The sequence below is a fragment of the Hyla sarda genome, chromosome 5 (genome assembly GCF_029499605.1).
Source record: "Hyla sarda isolate aHylSar1 chromosome 5, aHylSar1.hap1, whole genome shotgun sequence".
Lineage (NCBI taxonomy): Eukaryota > Metazoa > Chordata > Amphibia > Anura > Hylidae > Hyla > Hyla sarda.
In genome coordinates this window covers 11,268,258-11,292,240 of record NC_079193.1, presented here as the reverse complement: position 1 = coordinate 11,292,240, position 23,983 = coordinate 11,268,258, and the positions used below count along the sequence as shown (strand labels likewise).

Below are 23,983 nucleotides of genomic sequence, written 5' to 3'. Positions count from 1 at the left end.
AAACCGCAGTCATTGGTTCAGTTTCGGGTATTAAGTATATCCCATAAAATAACAGATTACTCAAATATTGCCCTTATCTAACCAAAATAATAATTTAGAAAAGATAGATGAGTCACATGATAAAATGATGATGTAAGGAATGGTCATGTGATATGTATACTCAGGGACGTCACTGACCTTGTGACGGATCATGCGCAGACGGCAAGTATGGAGATATCACAGATCGTGAGTCACATGATCAATGTAAACAAAGGACGTCTGGATTCATGTGACCGCCATAAACCCGGAAGCGCCGGTAATATCGGAGGCATGGAGTCACATGATCAATGTAAACAAAGGACGTCACGTATTATGCCTGGAGTCACGTGACTGCCCTAAACCCGGAAGTGCCGAGAATATCGGAGGCACGGAACGCAAGTCCGTATATTACCTGTGATATGAGGTAGTGATATTACAGGTTACCTGTAAGGTATGATGAATGTAATTGGCCACTTAGAGATACGCCTCATAACGGAAATGACATAGGTTTCCTCAGTCATGTTCGCGATTGGTGGAATTAGAACAGGCAATTATCAACGCCCACAAACAGAGGACATTTAATCCCTGTGATCTGGACTGCGCACCATTAGCACCTCATTGTGTACATTGTGCAGGATTGGGACAGTGTATCAAAAATAACATAAAGAGAGCTGAATAAAAGGGAAAATAACCCTATAAAGCTGAGATTACCTCAGAAACAGAGGGATCACTCTTGAATAAAACGGGAATATAACAAATTAAACCCGAAACTGAACCAATGACTGTGGTTTCAACCCACATTACTGTAGGGTTCCCGAGTTTGGGGAATTAGTCCCAGGAGGGCGTAAGCCTGAGCCTCATGAGTAATTTTGACTCATGTTCTATGTAACAGACCATGTACTATGTAACAGACCCTGTACTATGTAACAGACCCTGTACTGTGTAACAGACCCTGTACTATGTAACAGACCCTGTACTATGTAACAGACCATGTTCTATGTAACAGACCCTGTACTATGTAACAGACCCTGTACTATGTAACAGACCCTGTACTATGTAACAGACCATGTTCTATGTAACAGACCCTGTACCCCTGTAATAGACAGATAAATCATTTCAATCATTGCTTATAGAAGTCCCCTTAGACCAGTGTGTTCCAAACAGTGTGTCTCCAGCTGTTGCAAAGCTACAACTCCCAGCATGTTTTGCAGAAGCTGAAGACACACTTTTTGCAAACCACTGCCCTAAGGAAACTTAAAATGTGTGAAATAAATATAGTAAATAGTTTAAAAAAATATAATATAATATAACATATATATATATATATATATATATATATATTTATATATATAATACCCCCTCTTTTTTCCATTTAAAATAAAGAAAATATCTATTTTTGTGATGCCGCTTTTGATCTATCAAAACTGGAAATGGCATAAAGAAAACACCAAAGGTCAGAATCGTTTTCATATACCACAAAAAAAAATGGAACGAAAAGTGATTAAAAAGTATGATCTATGCGTAAATGTTACCAGCAAAAACAAATATTATGGTGCAAAAAAAATTTAAAATAATAAAGGGAACCCTGCGATAACACATCCTAGATCTGAATGAATGAACTAATCGTATGAAATACTTTCCTCTTTACATAGTTGAATTCGCTGACAACAAAATCACACAAAAATTATCAATGGAAATCATCAACACCTGGAGGTCTGGATATGGAGTCACCCTCAAAATCACAGGGGAAAACCCCACTACAGGCTGATCCAACTTTATGTAATGTCCTTAATACAAGTCCCAATGAGGCTCAGTAGTGTGTGTGGCCTCCACGTGCCCGTATGACCTCCCTACAACGCCTGGGCATGCTCCTGATGAGGTGGAGGATGGTCTCCTGAGGGATGTCCTCCCAGACCTGGACTAAAGCATCCGCCAACTCCTGGACAGTCTGTGGTGGATGGAGCGAGATGTCCCAGATGTGCTCAATCGGATTCAGGGGAACGGGCGGCCAGTCCATAGCATCAATGCCTTCCTCTTGTAGGAACTGCTAACACACTCCAGCCACATGAGGTCTAGCATTGTCTAGTATTAGGAGGAACCCAGGACCAACCGCACCAGCATATGGTCTCACAAGGGGTCTGAGGATCTCATCTCGGTACCTAATGGCAGTCAGGCTACCTCTGGCAAGCACATGGAGGGCTGTGCGGCCCCCCAAAGATATGCCACCCCACACCATTACTGACCCACCACCAAACCGATCATGCTGGAGGATGTTGCATGGAGCAGCAGAACGTTCTCCACGGCGTCTCCAGACTCTGTCACGCCTGTCACATGTGCTCAGTGTGAACCTGCTTTCATCTGTGAAGAGTACAGGGTGCCAGTGGTTAATTTGCCAATCTTGGCGTTCTCTGGGAAGTGCCAAATGTCCTGCACGGTGTTGGACTGTAAGCACAACCCCCACCTGTGAACGTCGGGCCCTGATACCACCCTCATGGAGTCTGTTTCTGACCATTTGAGTGGACACATGCACATTTGTGGCCTGCTGGAGGTCATTTTGCAGGGCTCTGGCAGTGCTCCTCCTGCTCCTCCTTGCACAATGGCCGAGGTAGCGGTCCTGCTGCTGGGTTGTTACCCTCCTACGGCCTCCTCCACGTCTCCTGATGTACTGACCTGTCTCCTGGTAGCGCCTCCATGCTCTTGACACTACGCTGACAGACACAGCAAACCTTCTTGCCACAGCTCGCATTGATGTGCTATCCTGGATGAGCTGCACTACCTGAGCCACTTGTGTGGGTTGTAGACTCCGTCTCATGCTACCACTAGAGTGAAAGCACCGCCAGCATTCAAAAGTGACCAAAACATCAGCCAGGCAGCATAGGAACTGAGAAGTGGTCTGTGGTCACCACCTGCAGAACCACTCCTTTATTGGGGGTGTCTTGCTAATTGCCTATAATTTCCACCTGTTGTCTGTTCCATGTGAAATTGATTGTCAATCAGTGTTCTTCCTGAGTGGACAGTGGGATCTCACACAAGTGTCAGTGACTTGGAGTTACATTGTGTTGGTTAAGTGTTCACTTTATGTTTTTTGAGCAGTGTTTATATATTGGTTTTATTTTTAAGTAGTAAAACATAATCCTACAGTTTGGGTATCATTATCACATTGAACTGATAAATTCAGATAACATGCATATTTCAAAGAACAGTAAACGGCATAGAAGCGAAACTACACACTCCCTCCAATATTTTGTTGTTTCATTTTTAAAATTCAACCTCAAACAATAACATTTTCTCTGTTTCACCGTATATTTTATGGTAAAATGAAGATTGTTGTTACAAAGGGAAATTGGTCCCACAAAAAACAAGCCCTCGTATGGCTCTGCACATGGAAAAAAAAGGTGGAAAAAATTCAAACATTTTGATTTCCCAGGTCACTAAGGGTTTAAAATATATATATATTCATTTTTTTTTCAGGGAAAAATATTTTTGGGGAAAGGGAAATTTTTTGTAAGTCCCACAAGGGGACTTGGACATGTGATTCCTCAGTTGCTCATAAAATATTCTTCCATACTTATGTAATAGAAAAATGTGGAATTTACCAAAAAATGAATCAAAAGTCATCTATTTTTTTTTTTAATTTTTTCCTTTTCATTCCTAAAAACTTCCCTTCTTTAAAAAAAAAATTTTGTTTAATTTTTTTTTTTTTTCAATGACTGCCTGAATATCCGACTACCCAGACCTATTCGGTCCCATTAATTCTCATATTGAAAGAATTTTAAATATTTCAGACTTTGCTTGCGGGAATCAAAATTAAAAAAAAATAATTCTATAATAAAAAAGAAAAAAAGATTTTTGTATAATTTTTTCCCCTTTATTTTGCTCTCTTTCTCCCATCCCAGGTTCACAACAAGACCCTGACCCGTAAAGACAATGAGATGCGGAGCATTCGTGTCCAGGCCGTGGTCCACGTGCTGCTCATACTCCTCGTGGACGTCCTATTCCACTTCCTCTACATTCTCTCCATACCGTCAGACTTGAAATGCGTGAAGAAACTTTCGGACTGGTCGCTGGGTGCGTAATTTTATTTATTTATTTTTCCTTTTTATTTTTTATTATTATATTATATATTATATTATTTTAGTATTTTAAATTCTTATATTATTTTTATTTTAAATTCTTATATTATTAATTTATTTTATAAATTATTATTATTATTATTATTATTAATTTATTAACTTTTTATTTTTATTTTATCTAACTTTGTTTTTACTTGATTTATTTTTTTAACTTATTTATCAAAGTCCAAATTTTATTTAAAGCGGCGTTTGATGTTTATGGTGTGGTTGCACATCATGGACAAAACCACGTCCACATGATTTTGCTGAAAAATTGCAAAAATAATTGTAAAATTTTGGTTTTGTAAAATTTTTAAAAAATTACTACATTGTCTGGCTATTGGACATGATTTGGTCCGCCCCGCATCCTAACACATCGCTGAGACAATTTCACTCCCTGGATATTTAGCATCTCTTTTTTTTTTGCATAACATTTTTCAAATAGTTCTTCAGTTACTGTGAATGAAATAAAAAATTTTGTGAAAAATTTTGTGAAAAGAAAAATAGTGAATTTTAGGTCATATAAAACACTTAGGCGAAGTTCACACTGCGTATTTATGAGCAATTTACACTCAAATTTTATGCTGTTTTTTTTAGATGGAATCGACAACAAAAATAAAGATTAAAAAAATTACCAGCTGATAAAAATGTGACCTGAATAGAATACATTAAAATTCATTACAGTGTGAACACAGACGAACAGACACAACTTTTGTTTTTTGCCTAAAACGTTTTTTTTTTCTTTTCGAATATGTGACCTATTTTTATTTGGGGTTTTATCCTCTGCGTTTTTCTCATTACGAGTCCCGTGATTCTTGTATGAAATATTTTTACTGAATAACTGTGGAAAAAAAATACTAGAAAAAATATACCCCTTTTTTTTTGTTGCCAACGGCGCATACGCAGCGTCAAATACCATGCGGATACACTCCCATGTGACCCTACACTTATTGGGGGGGGGGGGGGGGTAAGTCTATGGGAAGAAAAACAATACAATTTCTTGAAAATAATAGCCATACCCTCAGAATGCTGCGGTTTTGAAAAACTATCACTGAGGATAAAAACGCTACTAAAAAGGGTGAAAAAACAACCAAACAAACCAATTTCAGTATGTCTGCCTTTTTATATTTCTCTTCTGTCTACCAGATAACATGCGGTTGCAGCGAGTATTATTTTAGGAAAATGTCGTGTGTGTTTTCAGCCTGACAGTGTTGTATCCGTCTGGTCATGTACTTTTTCCCCATAAAGTTGGCGCCATTATATCGTCTTCTATAACACTATTTTTATGCCCGCAGCCGGCTTGGCGTACTCTAACTTAGTCTACGATTGGGTGAAGGCAGCCGTGATGTTCGGTGTTATAAACACCATCTCCAGACTGGACCATCTCAACCCTCCGCAGCCGCCCAAGTGTATCACCATGCTCTACGTCTTTGCTGAAACGTAAGTCACCCAGACCTGGTGCAAGGATTTTTGTCACCCTAGGTGAAAGCTAATTCTGCCGCCCCTTGACCCCGCCCATTGGGTCCATCCCTTAACATGTCCCACCTTACTACTGGGGTGACACACTGTAACAAACCCCCTCCTATGTAATCTCCTTACTACTGGGGTGACACACTGTAACAAGCCTCCTCCTCATGTAATCTCCTTACTACTGGGGTGACACACTGTAACAAACCTCCTCCTCATGTAATCCCCTTACTACTGGGGTGACACACTGTAACAAACCTCCTCCTCATGTAATCTCCTTACTACTGGGGTGACACACTGTAACAAACCCCCTCCTATGTAATCTCCTTACTACTGGGGTGACACACTGTAACAAGCCTCCTCCTCATGTAATCTCCTTACTACTGGGGTGACACACTGTAACAAACCTCCTCCTCATGTAATCCCCTTACTACTGGGGTGACACACTGTAACAAACCTCCTCCTCATGTAATCTCCTTACTACTGGGGTGACACACTGTAACAAACCCCCTCCTATGTAATCTCCTTACTACTGGGGTGACACACTGTAACAAGCCTCCTCCTCATGTAATCTCCTTACTACTGGGGTGACACACTGTAACAAACCTCCTCCTCATGTAATCCCCTTACTACTGGGGTGACACACTGTAACAAACCTCCTCCTCATGTAATCCCCTTACTACTGGGGTGACACACTGTAACAAGCCTCCTCCTCATTTAATCTCCTTACTACTGGGGTGACACACTGTAACAAACCTCCTCCTCATGTAATCTCCTTACTACTGGGATGACACACTGTAACAAACCTCCTCCTTATGTAATCTCCTTACTACTGGGGTGAAACACTGTAACAAACCTTCTCCTCATGTAATCCCCTTACTACTGGGGTGACACACTATAACAAACCTCCTCCTCATGTAATCACCTTTCTACTGGGGTGAAACACTGTAACAAACCTTCTCCTCATGTAATCTCCTTACTACTAGGGTGACACACTGTAACAAACCTCCTCCTCATGTAATTACCTTACTACTGGGGTGACACACTGTAACAAACCCCCTCCTCATGTAATTACCTTACTACTGTGGTGACACACTGTAACAAACCTCCTCCTCATGTAATCTCCTTACTACTGGGGTGACACACTGAAACAAACCTCCTCCTCATGTAATCTCCTTACTACTGGGATGACACACTGTAACAAACCTCCTCCTCATGTAATCTCCTTACTACTGGGGTGACACACTGTAACAAACCTCCTCCTTATGTAATCTCCTTACTACTGGGGTGCTTCAGATGCTAACAAACTTTATTGCTGCGGGCAGAGTGGCGCCCCAATCATGAGTGCGCTCTAGGTGGCTGCCTATTTTGCCTATAGGCAGAGCCCGTCCTGAAGTCACCACAGAGTCGACTCTACATGTCTGAATAGAGATCTGGTGTAGAACGATCTCTGACTACAATAAATGTGTTCATTCACCCATATGCAAAAAGATCCTTCTCATAACGCAGGTCTTGTCTGTAACCATGGAGACACATATTTCTGCAGAGGAGCTGAATACATAAAACACTAGAAGACGTCCAATCTAAATTATTAAGCAGTTTCATTTATTATAAGATGTATCAGAGCAATAAATAACATAACTACAAATATATACAAACATATAATGATGGATGAGTCAGAACCAATATGGCCAACACATCCCTAATCTGATCAAATGAGTCTATTTCTATGTACTGGGACGGTTTTACACAAACTTCTCATATCCAGCCTATAGGGGGCACAAGAGGAGATTGTTCTGTACTTCAGTAGATGGCAGTGGATGTGATGCGGCTTCCTTATAGATTTATTGATGATTTTCTTTTGCTTTTTCTTTGTTTCAGACACTTTGACAGAGGGATAAATGACTGGCTCTGCAAGTGAGTATCAGTAAGGTGTCAGCCGTATCTGTACGAGCCTCCGGACAACATAAGATCACTAAAACAGACCCCAGACCAGACCCCTAAACTAATACACAACCCAGACCAGACCCCTAAACTAATACAGACCCCAGACCAGACCCCTAAACTAATACAGACCCCAGACCAGACCCCTAAACTAATACAGACCCCAGACCAGACCCCTAAACTAAAACAGACCCCAGACCAGACCCCTAAACTAATACACAACCCAGACCAGACCCCTAAACTAATACAGACCCCAGACCAGACCCCTAAACTAATACACAACCCAGACCAGACCCCTAAACTAATACAGACCCCAGACCAGACCCCTAAACTAATACAGACCCCAGACCAGACCCCTAAACTAATACAGGTCCCAGACCAGACCCCTAAACTAATACAGACCCCAGACCAGACCAGTAAAATAATACGCAACCCAGACCAGACCCCTAAACTAATACAGACCCCAGACCAGACCCCTAAACTAATACAGAACCCAGACCAGACCCCTAAACTAATACAGACCCCAGACCAGACCCCTAAACTAATACAGACCCCAGACCAGACCCCTAAACTAAAACAGACCCCAGACCAGACCCCTAAACTAATACAGTCCCCAGACCAGACCCCTAAACTAATTCAGACCCCAGACAAGACCCCTAAACTAAAACAGACCCCAGACCAGACCCCTAAACTAATACAGAACCCAGACCAGACCCCTAAACTAATACAGACCCCAGACCAGACCAGTAAAATAATACAGACCCCAGACCAGATCCCTAAACTAATACAGACCCCAGACCAGACCCCTAAACTAATACAGAACCCAGACCAGACCCCTAAACTACTACAGAACCAAGACCAGACCCCTAAACTAAAACAGACCACAGACCAGACCCCTAAACTAATACAGACCCCAGACCAGACCCCTAAACTAATACAGAACCCAGACCAGACCCCTAAACTAAAACAGACCCCAGACCAGACACCTAAACTAATACAGATCCCAGACCAGACCCCTAAACTAATACAAACCCCAGACCAGACCCCTAAACCAATACAGAACCCAGACCAGACCCCTAAACTAATACAGACCCCAGACCAGACCCCTAAACTAATTACGACCCCAGACCAGACCCCTAAACTAATACAGACCCCAGATCAGACCCCTAAACTAATACAGACCCCAGACCAGACCCCTAAACTAATACAGACCCCAGACTAGACCCCTAAACTAATACAGACCCCAGACCAGACCCCTAAACTAATACAGACCCCAGACCAGACCCCTAAACTAATACAGACCCCAGACCAGACCCCCTAAACTAATACAGACCCCAGACCAGACCTCTAAACTAATAAAGACTCTATTCCAGATCCCATAAGCCCCTTGTAATAGGTAATTTTCGAGTGTAGTAATGACCTACTCTTAAGGTTCCTTGCTCCCCTATGTAGGTAGGACATCCCCCGCACGACCCCCATTAGGTAATTTACCCCCTTACTCTAGGTAGGACCCCTGTAGATAGCTTGTTCCGCCAGTGGGTATACTTAGTTTCCCCCCACCTGTACATTGCTCGCCCTGCAGTGACCACCATCATCTCCCACATCTAGGCTGCAGGCAGCTTCTTCTAGCAGCCACTTGAGGCCAGGGGCATCTCTACTTTTGGGATGCACACAATGATGTCACTCCCAATGCACAACCTAGAGGAAGAGATGTTACCGGCCTCTAGTGGCTGCAGGATTGGTGTTGACTGTGGCTCTGTGGCCTAGGGGACATAAAGTCTAGGACACCTGTGGTAGTGCTAAACCACAAGCTTCATAGCTCCTCATGCAGTGGCCATCTTTCTGACCGGAATGCCTTTGCATACTTTTTTATAAAAAAAAAAAAAAAAAAGGAAAAAAATGGGGTTGGCTAACATAAAAAAATGTCTTCCACAAGGTAAAGTTTTGCTTTAACATTGAAACAAAAAATATCTCTGGTCATGAGGGGGTTAAAAGAGTAGATGGCAAATTGTATTATACACTGTCTTCTCCCACACAGATACGTCTACGACTACCTCGGTGAGAATCATAATAACATAAAGAAGGAGCTGGTGGCCACTATTGCCACATTCCTGGTGACCACCCTGTGGCTCGGCCCCTGTGAGATCGTCTACATCTGGTCAATCTGCAACTGCTTTGGTCTGAATTTCGAGTTATGGGTACAGAAGTTTTTTGAGTTGGAACCATTTGCCAGCCTGGAGGTAAGTTGTGGGGATGTCTATAGGTACAGCCAAATAATTACAGAGAAACAATAATTGCGCCTATTATAATATTATACTTATTATGATACTGCCCCCTATATACAAGAATATAACTACTATAATACTGCTCCTATATACAAGAATATAATTACTATAATACTGCTCCTATATACAAGAATATAACTACTATAATACTGCCTCCTATATACAAGAATATAACTACTATAATACTGTCTCCTATATACAAGAATATAACTACTATAATACTGCTCCTATATACAAGAATATAACTACTATAATACTGCCTCCCTATATACAAGAATATAACTACTATAATACTGCTCCTATATACAAGAATATAACTACTATAATACTGCTCCTATATACAAGAATATAACTACTATAATACTGCTCCTATGTACAAGAATATAACTACTATAATACTGCTCCTATATACAAGAATATAACTACTATAACACTGCTCCTATATACAAGAATATAACTACTATAATACTGCCCCTAAATACAAGAATATAACTACTATAATACTGCCTCCTATATACAAGAATATATCTACTATAATACTGTCTCCTATATACAAGAATATAACTACTATAATACTTCTCCTATATACAAGAATATAACTACTATAATACTGCTCCTATATACAAGAATATGACTAGTATAATACAGCTCCTATATACAAGAATATAACTACTATAATACTGCTCCTATATACAAGAATATGACTACTATAATACTGCTCATATATACAAGAATATAACTACTATAATACTGCCTCCTATATACAAGAATATAACTACTATAATACTGCCTCCTATATACAAGAATATAACTACTATAATACTGCTCCTATATACAAGAATATAACTACTATAATACTGCTCCTATATACAAGAATATAACTACTATAATACTGCTCCTATATACAAGAATATAACTACTATAATACTGCCTCCTATATACAAGAATATAACTACTATAATACTGCTCCTATATACAAGAATATAACTACTATAATACTGCCTCCTATATACAAGAATATAACTACTATAATACTGCTCCTATATACAAGAATATAACTACTATAATACTGCTCCTATATACAAGAATATAACTACTATAATACTGCTCCTATATACACGAATATAGCTACTATAATACTGCCCCCTATATACAAGAATATAACTACTATAATACTGCATATATATATATATATCTTTGTTCCTATCAGGCAAGGCTTCCTGAGTCCATGTCCAGGAGGATCCGAGGCTTTTTCGGGGCAGCGAACTTCTGGGCTATTATTTTATACAACATTTTAGCCCTGAACAGTCTGGAATTCGCTTTGCTGGTGGCTAAAAGGATTCTCATCACAGGTAAGTGTCAGTCTATGACAGTGTTTCCCAACCACGGTGCCTCCAGCTGTTGCAAAACTACAACTCCCAGCATACCCGGACAGCCAAAGGCTGTCCGGGTATGCTGGGAGTTGTAGTTTTGCAACAGCTGGAGGCACTCTGGTTGGGAAACACTGGTCCATGATGTCTGTGTATCATTATATCTGTTTGTGGACATTTCACTGTTTGGACACTAGATGGCAGCAAAGTACACAGCAATCTTCTCAGTCTCTTCCTATGAGACATTTAGATCAGGCTCTAGTTTCCGCGTTGTAGTATTATTTACTGTATAATGTGGCGGTATACTTAGATTTGCCTACAGGAACATAAGGCTGTCTACTAACACAGGAGGTGGATTTTACAAATATTCAAGACTCCAAGAATCAATGTCATAAAGGAGTACTCCGGTTATTAAAATCTAGATAATTCATTGTACATGAGCTAAATAAAATGAACCATGATAATATTTATTATAATTATCAGTAATTTTCTCTTTCACATCCTTGGATATTTAAAGGGGTACTCCGGTGGAAAAGACTATTTTTTTTATTTTATTTTTAAAGGGGTACTCCCGTGGAAAACTTTTTTTTTTTTTTTTTAAATCAACTGGTGCCAGAAAGTTAAACAGATTTGTAAATCACTTCTATAAAAAAAAAAAAAATCTTAATCCTTCCAGTACTTTTTAGAGGCTGTATACTAAAGAGAAATTAAAAAAAGAAATGCATTTCCTCTGATGTCATGACCACAGTGCTCTCTGCTGACCTCTGCTGTCCATTTTAGGAACTGTCCAGAGCAGCATATGTTTGCTATGGGAATTTTCTCCTGCTCTGGACAGTTCCTAAAATGGACAGCAGAGGTCAGCAGAGAGCACTGTGGTCATGACATCAGAGGAAATGCATTTCTTTTTTGGATTTCTCTTTAGTATACAGCCTCTAAAAAGTACTGGAAGGATTAAGATTTTTTTAATAAAAAAAAGTAATTTACAAATCTGTTTAACTTTCTAGCACCAGTTGATTAAATAAATAATAATACGTTTTCCACGGTAGTACCCCTTTAAATCAACTGGTGCCAGAAAGTTAAACAGATTTGTAAATTACTTCTATTAAAAAAATCTTAATCCTTCCAGTACTTAACAGCTGCTGAATACTACAGAGGAAATTATTTTCTTTTTGGAACACAGAGCTCTCTGCTGACATCTCTGTTCATTTTAGGAACTGTCCAGAGCAGCATATGTTTGCTATGGGGATTTTCTCCTACTCTGGACAGTTCCTGAAATGGACAGAGATGTCAGCAGAGAGCACTGTGGTCGTGATGTAAGCAGAGAGCTCTATGTTCAAAAAAGAAAAGAATTTCCTCTGTAGTATTCAGCAGCTAATAAGTACTGGAAGGATTAAGATTTTTTTTTTTTATAGAAGTAATTTACAAATCGGTTTAACTTTCTGGCACCAGATGATTTAAAAAAAAAAAAAAAATGAAAAAAAAAAAAGGGTTTCCACCGGAGTACCCCTTTAATGTAGCAGCGCTGCAGTGTAAAGCATAAGGAGTTCACCAACCTCTGGTGTGGAAGGAGGTGGATATCTGACAGCTTTACACTCTAGCAGGCAATATTACTAAAGCTGTGGTTACTGGTTATAGTTGTTTCTGAATGGAGCAGAGTTGCAGTGTAAAGCATTGTGGGTATAAACTGCAGCAACCTATGAGGAGACAGGAAATGAATTTGGGACATTGTCAGATACAGTTGACCAGTGGTCTCCAACCTGCGGACCTCCAGATGTTGCAAAACTACAACTCCCAGCATGCCCGGACAGCCGTTGGCTGTCCGGGCATGCTGGGAGTTGTAGTTTTGCAACATCTGGAGGTCCGCAGGTTGGAGACCACTGTCCAAGAGCATTGTCTGGACCTTATACAGGTGTATCTATTTCTCAGCTGAGGGCAGGACTAGCTGTGTACAATGTATCAGTCTGGGGTCCAAGATGTTTAGCTCACAGAGCATTGTCTAGACTGGATACAATTGTATCTATTTCTCAGCTGAGGGCAGGACTAGCTATGTACAATGTATCAGTCTGGGGTCCAAGATGTTTAGCTCACAGAGCATTGTCTAGACTGGATACAATTGTATCACTTCTCAGCTGAGGGTAGGACTAGCTATGTACAATGTATCAGTCTGGAGTCCAGGATGTTTAGCTCACAGAGCATTGTCTAGACTGGATACAATTGTATATACTTCTCAGCTGAGAGCAGGACTAGTTATGTACAATGTATCAGTCTGGAGTCCAGGATGTTTAGCTCACAGAGCATTGTCTAGACTGGATACAATTGTATCACTTCTCAGCTGAGAGCAGGACTAGCTATGTACAATGTATCAATCTGGAGTCCAGGATGTTTAGCTCACAGAGCATTGTGTAGACTGGACACAATTGTATCACTTATCAGCTGAGAGCAGGACTAGTTATGTACAATGTATCAGTCTGGAGTCTGGGATGTTTAGCTCACAGAGCATTGTCCAGACTGGATACAATTGTATCACTTCTCAGCTGAGAGCAGGACTAGCTATGTACAATGTATCAGTCTGGAGTCCAGGATGTTTAGCTCACAGAGCATTGTCTAGACTGGATATAATTATCACTTCTCAGCTGAGAGCAGGACTAGCTATGTACAATGTATCAGTCTGGAGTCCAGGATGTTTAGCTCACTGAGCATTGTCTAGACTGGATACAATTGTATCACTTCTCAGCTGAGAGCAGGACTAGCTATGTACAATGTATCAGTCTGGAGTCCAGGATGTTTAGCTCACAGAGCATTGTCTAGACTGGATACAATTGTATCACTTCTCAGCTGAGCGCAGGACTAGTTATGGACAATGTATCAGTCTGGGGTCCAGGATGTTTAGCTCACAGAGCATTGTCTAGACTGGATACAATTGTATCACTTCTCAGCTGAGAGCAGGATTAGCTATGTACAATGTATCAGTCTGGAGTCCAGGATGTTTAGCTCACAGAGCATTGTCTAGACTGGATACAATTGTATCACTTCTCAGCTGAGAGCAGGACTAGCTATGTACAATGTATCAGTCTGGAGTCCAGGATGTTTAGCTCACAGAGCATTGTCTAGACTGGATACAATTGTATCACTTCTCAGCTGAGAGCAGGACTAGTTATGTACAATGTATCAGTCTGGAGTCCGGGATGTTTAGCTCACAGAGCATTGTCTAGACTGGATACAATTGTATCACTTCTCAGCTGAAAGCAAGAATTAAAGGGGTATTCCAGTAAAAAACATTCTTTTTTAAAATCAACTGGTGCCAGAAAGTTAAACAGATTTGTAAATTGCTGGGAGTTGTAGTTTTGCAACATCTGGAGGTCCGCAGGTTGAAGACCACTGCAGTAGACCATGCAGCTAAGCTAGAGTATCTGATTATGTTTGTAGGCACTAATGGAGCTGCAGTGTAAAGAATGGGGGTGATGGGGGAAGCAATAAGGAAAGGGGCAGATTTACAATTATTTTAGTTGGGTGATGTCCAAATAGATCAGAGCTAAAATCCAGCAAAGGCCGCTTTCGCACTATAAAGCTGTTACGTTAAAAGATCCGTTATAAACGTCCGTTACAAAATCCTATTAAAGTCTATGGTATTCTTTGATTATCCGTTATGACCCGTCATGACTAACGGACGTTTTTTGTGACGGAAGAATATACGGCACATGCACAAATTTTTTGTCTGTCACAAGAAACGGGTAAATTAACGGCCGTTATTTTTAACATTGAAGTCTATGGGTGACGGATGAGCCTTTATGTCATACGTTTGCAATTATAATATCCGTGATTACTTCTGAGCTCAGAAGAGGTGACATCAGCAGACTCCTGAGGGACTACTACTACTCCCATCATGGAACAATATATATATGCGCTGCGGGGGGGGGCAATATATATATGCGCTGCGAGAGGGGGGGGGACAATATATATATATGCGCTGTGGGGGGACAATATATAAGCGCTGCAGGGGGCAATACATATATAAATGTGCAGCAGGGGGCAAGATATATAGAAGCGCCCCCCCCCCCCCCCACAGCGGTTCTATATATCTTTCCCCACCGCAGCACTTCTATTTGAAAACCCCGCCGGGAGCCCTTAATGGCTCCTCAGTACCGGCCATTCAGGGCTCCCGGTGGGGAATAAAAAAAAAAAAGTAAAATATATTGCAGGTTGCGGAGCATGCCACCCGCTCCCCTGTTTAATAACTTCTAATCACATTGGGTCTCAGAAGTGAAACCCGGTGCGATCAATCCCTCAGCCCCTGCACTACAACCCCCATCATGGAACAGAGTCTGATCCATGATGGGGGTTGTAGTACAAACACTAATGTAGTCTCCCCAGCCACCGGCAGACTCCCGCAGCCAGGGAACTACTACTCCCATCATGGAAACAAGTCTGTTCCATGATGGGAGTAGTAGTAGTCCCGGTTGTGGGAGTCTGTAGGCAGAGGTGTTAAAACGGCCCGTACATGAGGATGTTATAAGGGGTCTTAACGGATGAATATGGACGTTATTTTATGGACGTTATTTCATCTGTTATTATACATCCGTTTTTAACCAGAAAATGGGTAAAAGACATTTACCTGTAACATTCTAATAAAAAACAAGATCTCTGCTTGCTGGAAGGTGATGGTAAAAGCCTTGTGCACATTTAGATTGTTGCTGGAGTCCTGATACACTGCGACGAGCTGCTCTCCTGTGTGAGGAGCACTGAGAGAGAACAGGTCTTCAGCTCTGAACATTTCCAGTCACTGACTGTAAACAGAGATCTTACAATGAGGGTAGGAACAGACGCTGTAGATTTTCTGCAGCAAAAACCTTTCAAAGGTAGAAGTGGATCCAACTGGAAGGGGAATATAAAGGACGGTGTTATATGTCCCCTCCCAGCTGGATCCACTTCTACCTTTAAAACATTTTCTGCAATGTATCTGCAATGTATCTAAGATGTATCTAAGATGTATCTGCATTGTATCTCTAATATATCTACAATGTATCTCTAATGTATCTACAATGTATCTAAGATGTATCTACAATGTATCTAAGATGTATCTGCATTGTATACATCTGACTCCCCGTTTCTCCTTCTTCCAGGCTTCCCGGTCAGCACCCTGTCCATATGGTTTGTGACGTACTGTGGGGTCCAGCTCATCAAGGAGAGGGAGCGGGTCCAGGCCATAGAAGAGGAGCAGAGCCAGAAGCTGAAGGCTGCCTGACCCCACAACCAAAGACCCCATAGATCTGCGCTCCTGACCGCGCCCCCCAAACCGCTAGAGCCAATAAATATTTTATATAAGGACGGATCCCATTATTGTGTCTCATCTACAGGGCCGGAGTCCAGGGACATCTCCTCCATATAAAGCTGCATCATGATGCTCCAAACACCTCCAGAGCTGCACTCTCTGTTCTATCATGTCTTATTCTCCAGTCACCTCTAGAGCTGCACTCACTATTCTGCTGTTACATCATGTCTTATTCTCCAGTCACCTCTAGAGCTGCACTCACTATTCTGCTGTTACATCATGTCTTATTCTCCAGTCACCTCTAGAGCTGCACTCACTATTCTGCTGTTACATCATGTCTTATTCTCCAGTCACCTCTAGAGCTGCACTCTCTGTTCTGCTGTTCTATCATGTCTTATTCTCCAGTCACCTCTAGAGCTGCACTCTCTGTTCTGCTGTTACATCATGTCTTATTCTCCAGTCACCTCTAGAGCTGCACTCTCTGTTCTGCTGTTCTATCATGTCTTATTCTCCAGTCACCTCTAGAGCTGCACTCTCTGTTCTGCTGTTCTATCATGTCTTATTCTCCAGTCACCTCTAAAGCTGCACTCTCTGTTCTGCTGTTCTATTATGTCTTATTCTCCAGTCACCTCTAGAGCTGCACTCACTATTCTGCTGTTACATCATGTCTTATCCTCTTGACTACAAAAAAAAGAAGGTTGTGTGGCGAAGCCACGGGGTGTCTCGAGGTGCGATGGTGAGGTGTAGGGGGCAGATGTTGTAGCCCAGGGGCAGGTGTTATTAACCCATAAATGTTCGTGACGCCAGGGCGTGGTTTTCCCAGTAACCACCTGAGCGGTAGCACCTCTGTCCCAATGGTAGGCAGGGCAATAAGAGTCCAAGGCCAGGTTAGGGTTAACGGTAGCTTTACTGAGGTAGACAGATGGTAACAGTCTTTACAGCTCGGCCAGGATCCCAGAGAGGTGACCAGTAACACAGGGGACCTCACAGCTTGCTGGGACTTGTAGTGACTCTGACAGACTATAGGTGCAGGCCACGCTGACTATAATAGACTTGACTGAAGATAGTGACAGCAGACAGAGATGACTTACTGACTTGTGGCTGTAATTTAGGTTGAGGCCTCCAGATGTGCTGGACACTGACCCTGAGACGTCTGGACTGGACATGACCTCAGGATCTAAGAGAGATTTTAATGGCCGCTCCTCTTATAAAGGCGGGGGGCTGAGCAAGAAGCCCATAGGCCAAGCTGCAGGTCACCTGGTTAGCTGGTGCTCTCTGGGTAACAAACACATCATGTGACCACATTATCATGTGACTAACTCAAAGGTCCTTAACCCGATAACGACCATGGACGTCTATGCTCGTCCAATGGCCGTTAACAGGGTATGACGCGTGCTCCCAACTCGAGCCTGCGTCATACCGGCCGGCCCCCAGCTGATTCCTTTAGCTGGGGGCCGGCATTAATAGCCGACATGCGGCGATCGTGGCGGGCGGCTATTAACCCTTTAGATCACCACTGTCAAAGTTGACAGCGGCATCTAAAGGTGCCTGCAGCGTGGGGGCGATCCACTACTGAGGTAGCCTGAGGGCTTACCTCTCCTGCTGCAGCGGCTCCAGTGCCCAGAATGATACAGCTTGGCAGGACCAGGCTTTATCAATCGAGCGCAGAGCACACAGATCAATGGGATTGTATGTAATCCCATTGATCTGTATGAGGAATCAAATGATTCTTCCTAAAAGTCTCCTAAGGGGACTAAAAGTGTAAAAACACATTAACCCCTTCCTTATTAAAAGTTTAAATCACCCCCCTTTTCCCAAATTCCCTGTAAAAAATAGAAAACATAATAAAAATAAACATATGTGGTATCGCCGCGTGCATAAATGTCCGAACTATAAAAATATTTATTGTAAATTAAACCGCACGGTCAATGGCGTACAGGCAAAAAAAATTCCAAAGTCCAAAATAGCGTATTTTTGGTCAATTTTTATAGCATAAAAAAAAAGGAATAAAAAGAGATCAAAAAGACCAATGAAAACAAATATGGTGCCAATTAAAACTTCAGATCACGGTGCTAAAAATGAGCCCTCATACCGCCCCCGTTCGCTGAAAAATAAAAAAGTTATAGGGGTCAGAAGAGGACAATTTTAAATGTATTAATTTTCCTGCATGTAGTTATGATTTTTTCCAAAAGTACGACAAAATCAAACCTATATAAGTAGGGGATCATTTTAACCGTATGGACCTACAGAATAAAGATAAGGTGTCATTTTTACCGAAATATTTACGACATAGAAATGGAAGCCCCCAAAAGTTACAAAATGGTGTTTTCTTCTTCAATTTTGTCGCACAATGATATTTTTTCTCGTTTTGCTATAGATTTTTGGGTAAAATGACTGATGTCATTACAAAGTAGAATTGGTGGCGTAAAAAGTAAGCATCATATGGAATTTTAGGTGCAAAATTGAAAGAGTTATGATTTTTAAAATGTAAGGAGGAAAAAACGAAAACGCAAAAACAGAAAAACGCTTGGTCCTTAAGGGGTTAAAGGTCCTTTATACATAACACATAACACTATACACATTATATATTACTATGGGGGAGACACTGCAGGAGAGCCCCTAGGACACAGAGGGACTCAACCTAACAGGACCTAAGGACTGTACGGAACTATATCCTGCACTGGGACATCACAGTTGCAGCAGCGCTCTTGGTCAAAAAATTGAGGCTCTTAGCGCACTTTTTGATCAAAACGTGTCCCCCCCCCCCCTTATCCACCACGCGGAGGTGGCCTCATTTCAGATGGGACCCTAACACTCATTTCTCTCACCTCTGCTGGACATATGGCCTCTGACTGGGTAACATGCTGGATCCACTATCAATTAAAAAAACCTCCTGTGAATAGGGAGGGGTGCACGGCTTTTTTTTTGCTGTGCAATTTAGGGAGAGTGACCCCCTCTGTAGCCGTGCACCCCTCCCTATTCACAGGAGGTTTTTTAATTGATAGTGGATCCAGCATGTTACCCAGTCAGAGGCCATATGTCCAGTAAGGGTCCCACCGTGTATTAGGTAGTTGTGCTGGCTATTTTTCTTTTTTCTCTTCCTCTAGTCACCTCCAGAGCTGCACTCTCTATTCTGCAGTTACACCATGTCTTAAACTCCAGTCACCTCCAGAGCTGCACTCACTCTTCTGCTGTTACATGGTTTATCCTTCAGCCACCCGCAGAGCTGCCCTTACTATTCTACTGTTAGATCATATGTGGTGACCCAGTATGGGAGGTTCTACTCCGTGCCCTTGCTGTCCTGTCAGGCAGCCTCCCTACAGTGTCCCCTGGGCCCCCCCCCATGTAAATATGTTTCTAATGTATTATACCATGTAATGTGTTCAGGAAGTGTTGTCACTTTACGACTGTTCACCATGTGACTTGTCATGTGATTGTTACCCAGAAGGTATCAGTGACCAAGTGATCCCCGGGGTGACCTATGGGCTCCCTGCTGGTCTCCCCCATATAAGCCCTGGGTGGGGCTTCTCTCTCTTTCCTTACAAGTCTTTGCTGAGGTCAAGTTGAGTCCCAGAGAGTCCAGAGTGATAGGAGTCCAGTCTGCGGCCACAAGAGGCTACAAGAAACCACAGTCTTGTCAGTCACAGTCATCATTTGTCAAGCCAGCATGGTCTGCATTAAATTGACCCCATGTACTACAAGTCCCAGCAACACCTTAATGTCTCTGAAGTCACTGGTCACCTCCGTGGGCCCTGGCTGAACTGTATAGACTTTACCATCTGTCACTCAGTAAAGCTTCCATTATCCGTAACTTTATTGCCCCCGTGCCTAGCCCAGAATCCAGCGGTATACCTTCTGGTTGTTTTAGGCTAAACCATGCCCTGGCGTCACGAATACAAGGGGTTAATGCCATCTGCCCCTAGGGTAACAACATCTGCCCTCATCACACCCCATACCACACATGTCCTATCTTCTAGTCACCTCCAGAGCTGCACTCACTCTTCTGCTGTTACATCATGTCTTATCCTCCAGAGCTGCACTCACTGTTCTGCTGTTACATCATGTCTTATCTTCCAGAGCTGCACTCACTGTTCTGCTGTTACAGCATGTCTTATACTCCAATCACCTCCAGAGCAGCACTTACTATTATGCTGTTACATCATGTCTTATCCTCCAGAGCTGCACTCACTATTCTGCTGTTACATTATGTCTTATACTCCAGTCACCTCCAGAGCTTCACTCACTATTCTGCTGTTACATTATATCTTATCCTCTAGTCATCTTCAGAGCTGCACTCACTATTCTGCTGTTACATCATGTCTTATCCTCCAGTCACCTCCAGAGCTGCACTCACTATTCTGCTGTTACATCCCATCTTATCCCCAGTCACCTCCAGAGCTGCATTCACCATTCTGCAGTTTCATCATGTCTTATCCTCCATTCACCTCCAGAGCTGCACTCACTATTCTGCTGTTACATCCCGTCTTATCCCCAGTCATCTCCGGAGCTTCACTCACTATTCTGCTGTTACATCATGTCTTATCCCCAGTCATCTCCAGAGCTGCACTCACTATTCTGCTGTTACATCCCATCTTATCCCCAGTCATCGCCGGAGATTCACTCACTATTCTGCTGTTACATCATGTCTTTTACCCAGTCACCTCCAGAGCTTCACTCACTATTCTGCTGTTACATCATGTCTTATCCCCAGTCATCTCCGGAGCTTCACTCACTATTCTGCTGGAGCTTCACTCACTATTCTGCTGTTACATCATGTCTTATCCCCAGTCACCTCCAGAGCTGCACTCACTATTCTGCTGTTACATCATGTCTTATCCCTAGTCACCTCCAGAGCTGCACTCACTATTCTGCTGTTACATCATGTCTTATCCCCAGTCATCTCCGGAGCTTCACTCACTATTCTGCTGGAGCTTCACTCACTATTCTGCTGTTACATCATGTCTTATCCCCAGTCACCTCCAGAGCTGCACTCACTATTCTGCTGTTACATCATGTCTTATCCCTAGTCACCTCCAGAGCTGCACTCACTATTCTGCAGATACATCCAGTCTTATCCCCAGTCACCTCCAGAGCTGCACTCACTATTCTGCTGGAGCTTCATTCACTATTCTGCTGTTACATCATGTCTTATCCCTAGTCACCTCCAGAGCTGCACTCACTATTCTGCTGTTACATCATGTCTTATCCCCAGTCACCTCCAGAGCTGCACTCACTATTCTGCTGGAGCTTCATTCACTATTCTGCTGTTACATCATGTCTTATCCCCAGTCACCTCCAGAGCTGCACTCACTATTCTGCTGTTACATCATGTCTTATCCCCAGTCACCTCCAGAGCTGTACTCGCTATTCTGCTGTTACATCATGTCTTATCCCCAGTCACCTCCAGAGCTGCACTCACTATTCTGCTGTTACATCATGTCTTATCCCCAGTCACCTCCAGAGCTGCACTCACTATTCTGCTGTTACATCATGTCTTATCCCCAGTCACCTCCAGAGCTGCACTCACTATTCTGCTGTTACATCCCGTCTTATCCCCAGTCATCGCCGGAGCTGCACTCACTATTCTGCTGTTACATCATGTCTTATCCCCAGTCACCTCCAGAGCTGCACTCACTATTCTGCTGTGCAGTACAGTGTATCTGTTCATGGTGTATACTCAGCAGGTCAGGCGTGGGTGGGACCATCTATATAAGATGATTACAAAGTATCAAACACAATGTATCAGGGCCAGTGACAGGATGGAGTATATATAGAGCGGAGCGGGGGCCGCAGATACAGGGGATGAATGAAAGGTCACATGTGACAGCTGCTGGGGGCCCTCAGACCGGTCACGGATCCCGGCGTCACCGGCTGCGGCTCAGCTATTCCCCCGGTGCTGCCAGCCCCCGGTCAGATCTAGAGGTGTCCATACATGGTCCTGGCCAAGGATTGCTGAAAAAATCTGCTATATATCAGTGTTCCCCAACCAATGTGCCTCCGGCTGTTGCAAAACTACAACTCCCTGCATGACCGGACAGCCGAAGGCTGTCCGGTCATGCTGGTAGTTGTAGTTTTGCAACAGCTGGAGGCACCCTGGTTGGGAAACACTAATTAATTGTTTCTATTCATGAAAGTCAGAAATGTTTTTTCTGATACAAAGCTCCAAATCCTCTCCACAGAAACATAATAAATAACACAGCTAAATGGAACAATTCTATTTCTACAATTCTACCACTAGGGGGAGCTCCTACCGACATGTATTGATATATTGATCTCTACAGCTCCTATTGAACTCAGTAACAAATCTATATAGTAACGTTCCCCAACCTGTGGCTCTCCACCTATTGCAGAACTACAACTCCCATCATTCCGGGACAGCCTTTAAGCAGTAAACATTCTCACGGGCAGCCACCAAAAATTATTATTTATTTATCCTATATAGTGCAGCCGAGACTGTTATTAGAGAATAATGAAGAGGTTCTTGTGTATGTCTTGTGCTTACCTGTTTTAGCAGATGTGGCAGGCATGGAGTTTTTTTTTTGCCATACTGATTGCAATTCCATCACTGAAATGATTTCCCAATGCTTCTTACATTTCCCATGAATCTTCTTGCTTTGCTGAGAGAGGGGATGGAGTCTGATCACTGCACCTGGTCATCTAATTAATCTGCCAGGTGGACTGATTCGACTGATTCGACTTGCAGTACTGTGTGTGATCTATAGGGAGAGCCGTTATAAAAAAGTGCAGGGCTGGGCCGCGATTGGTTTATACCTTCTTAGATGCCAAGACAGATAGCGCAGATCCCTATCTGGGGTCTCCAAACTGTGGCCCTCCAGCTGTATCAAAACTACAACTCCCAGCATTCCTGCCACAGCTGGAGGCACACTGATTGGGAACCACTGCTATAAGATCTCAGATAAGTAGTTAAAACTGTGAATGCAGCTTTGGAAGGGACTTGAGAATAAATTACAAGAACCTGCAAAAAAAAAAAAAAAATACAGGAATTGGGCTTTTTTGTGGGGCAATAATCTGTTCTGAGGTCATTGTACAGTAAAACTGACAATAAAAATTTATTCTACGGGTCAGTACGATTCAAACGATACCAAATATTGAGAATATTTGTGTTTTACTATTTAAAATAAATAAATATAAATAAATAACTTATTGAATAAAAATGAATAAATGAAATACATTTAATTAAATAAATTAAATAAAAAAAAGTAAATAAATAACTATCAAAATAAATAAATAAATAACTACCTATGAAAATAGAAAAATAAAAAAATATATCCCCGTGTTATGACCCCTTTACCTTTTTTATTTTTTCTACCTGCAGAGCCATGTAAGGTGCCGTAAGCTTTAGTTTGTTTTTTTTTTAGTTTTTTTTTTAGTTTTTTTTGTGTTTTTACCAATACCACTTTTACATAGTATTCACTTTTAGATCACTTTAAAAATTGTTTTTTTTTTTTTTTTTACCAGGATGGAATGTGACCAAAAAATCTGCAATTTTTTGTGTAT

At 42.1% G+C, this 23,983-nt stretch overlaps 1 protein-coding gene across 2 annotated transcripts in view; it reads left to right on the top strand.

Annotated features, from left to right (window-relative positions):
* HHATL (hedgehog acyltransferase like) overlaps positions 1–16,872 on the top strand; it is a 43,460-nt gene extending 26,588 nt beyond the window's left edge. The window contains exons 8-13 of one of the 2 annotated variants that reach the window (XM_056518854.1): positions 3,915–4,086; positions 5,426–5,570; positions 7,479–7,514; positions 9,580–9,781; positions 11,037–11,178; positions 16,317–16,872. In XM_056518854.1, the coding sequence (XP_056374829.1) occupies positions 3,915–4,086; positions 5,426–5,570; positions 7,479–7,514; positions 9,580–9,781; positions 11,037–11,178; positions 16,317–16,438 (819 nt within the window). In that variant the 3' untranslated portion in view covers positions 16,439–16,872. The remainder of the gene's footprint in view (positions 1–3,914; positions 4,087–5,425; positions 5,571–7,478; positions 7,515–9,579; positions 9,782–11,036; positions 11,179–16,316) is intronic. The other variant, XM_056518853.1, reaches the window with a different exon arrangement.
* The last annotated feature ends 7,111 nt before the right edge of the window (positions 16,873–23,983 follow it).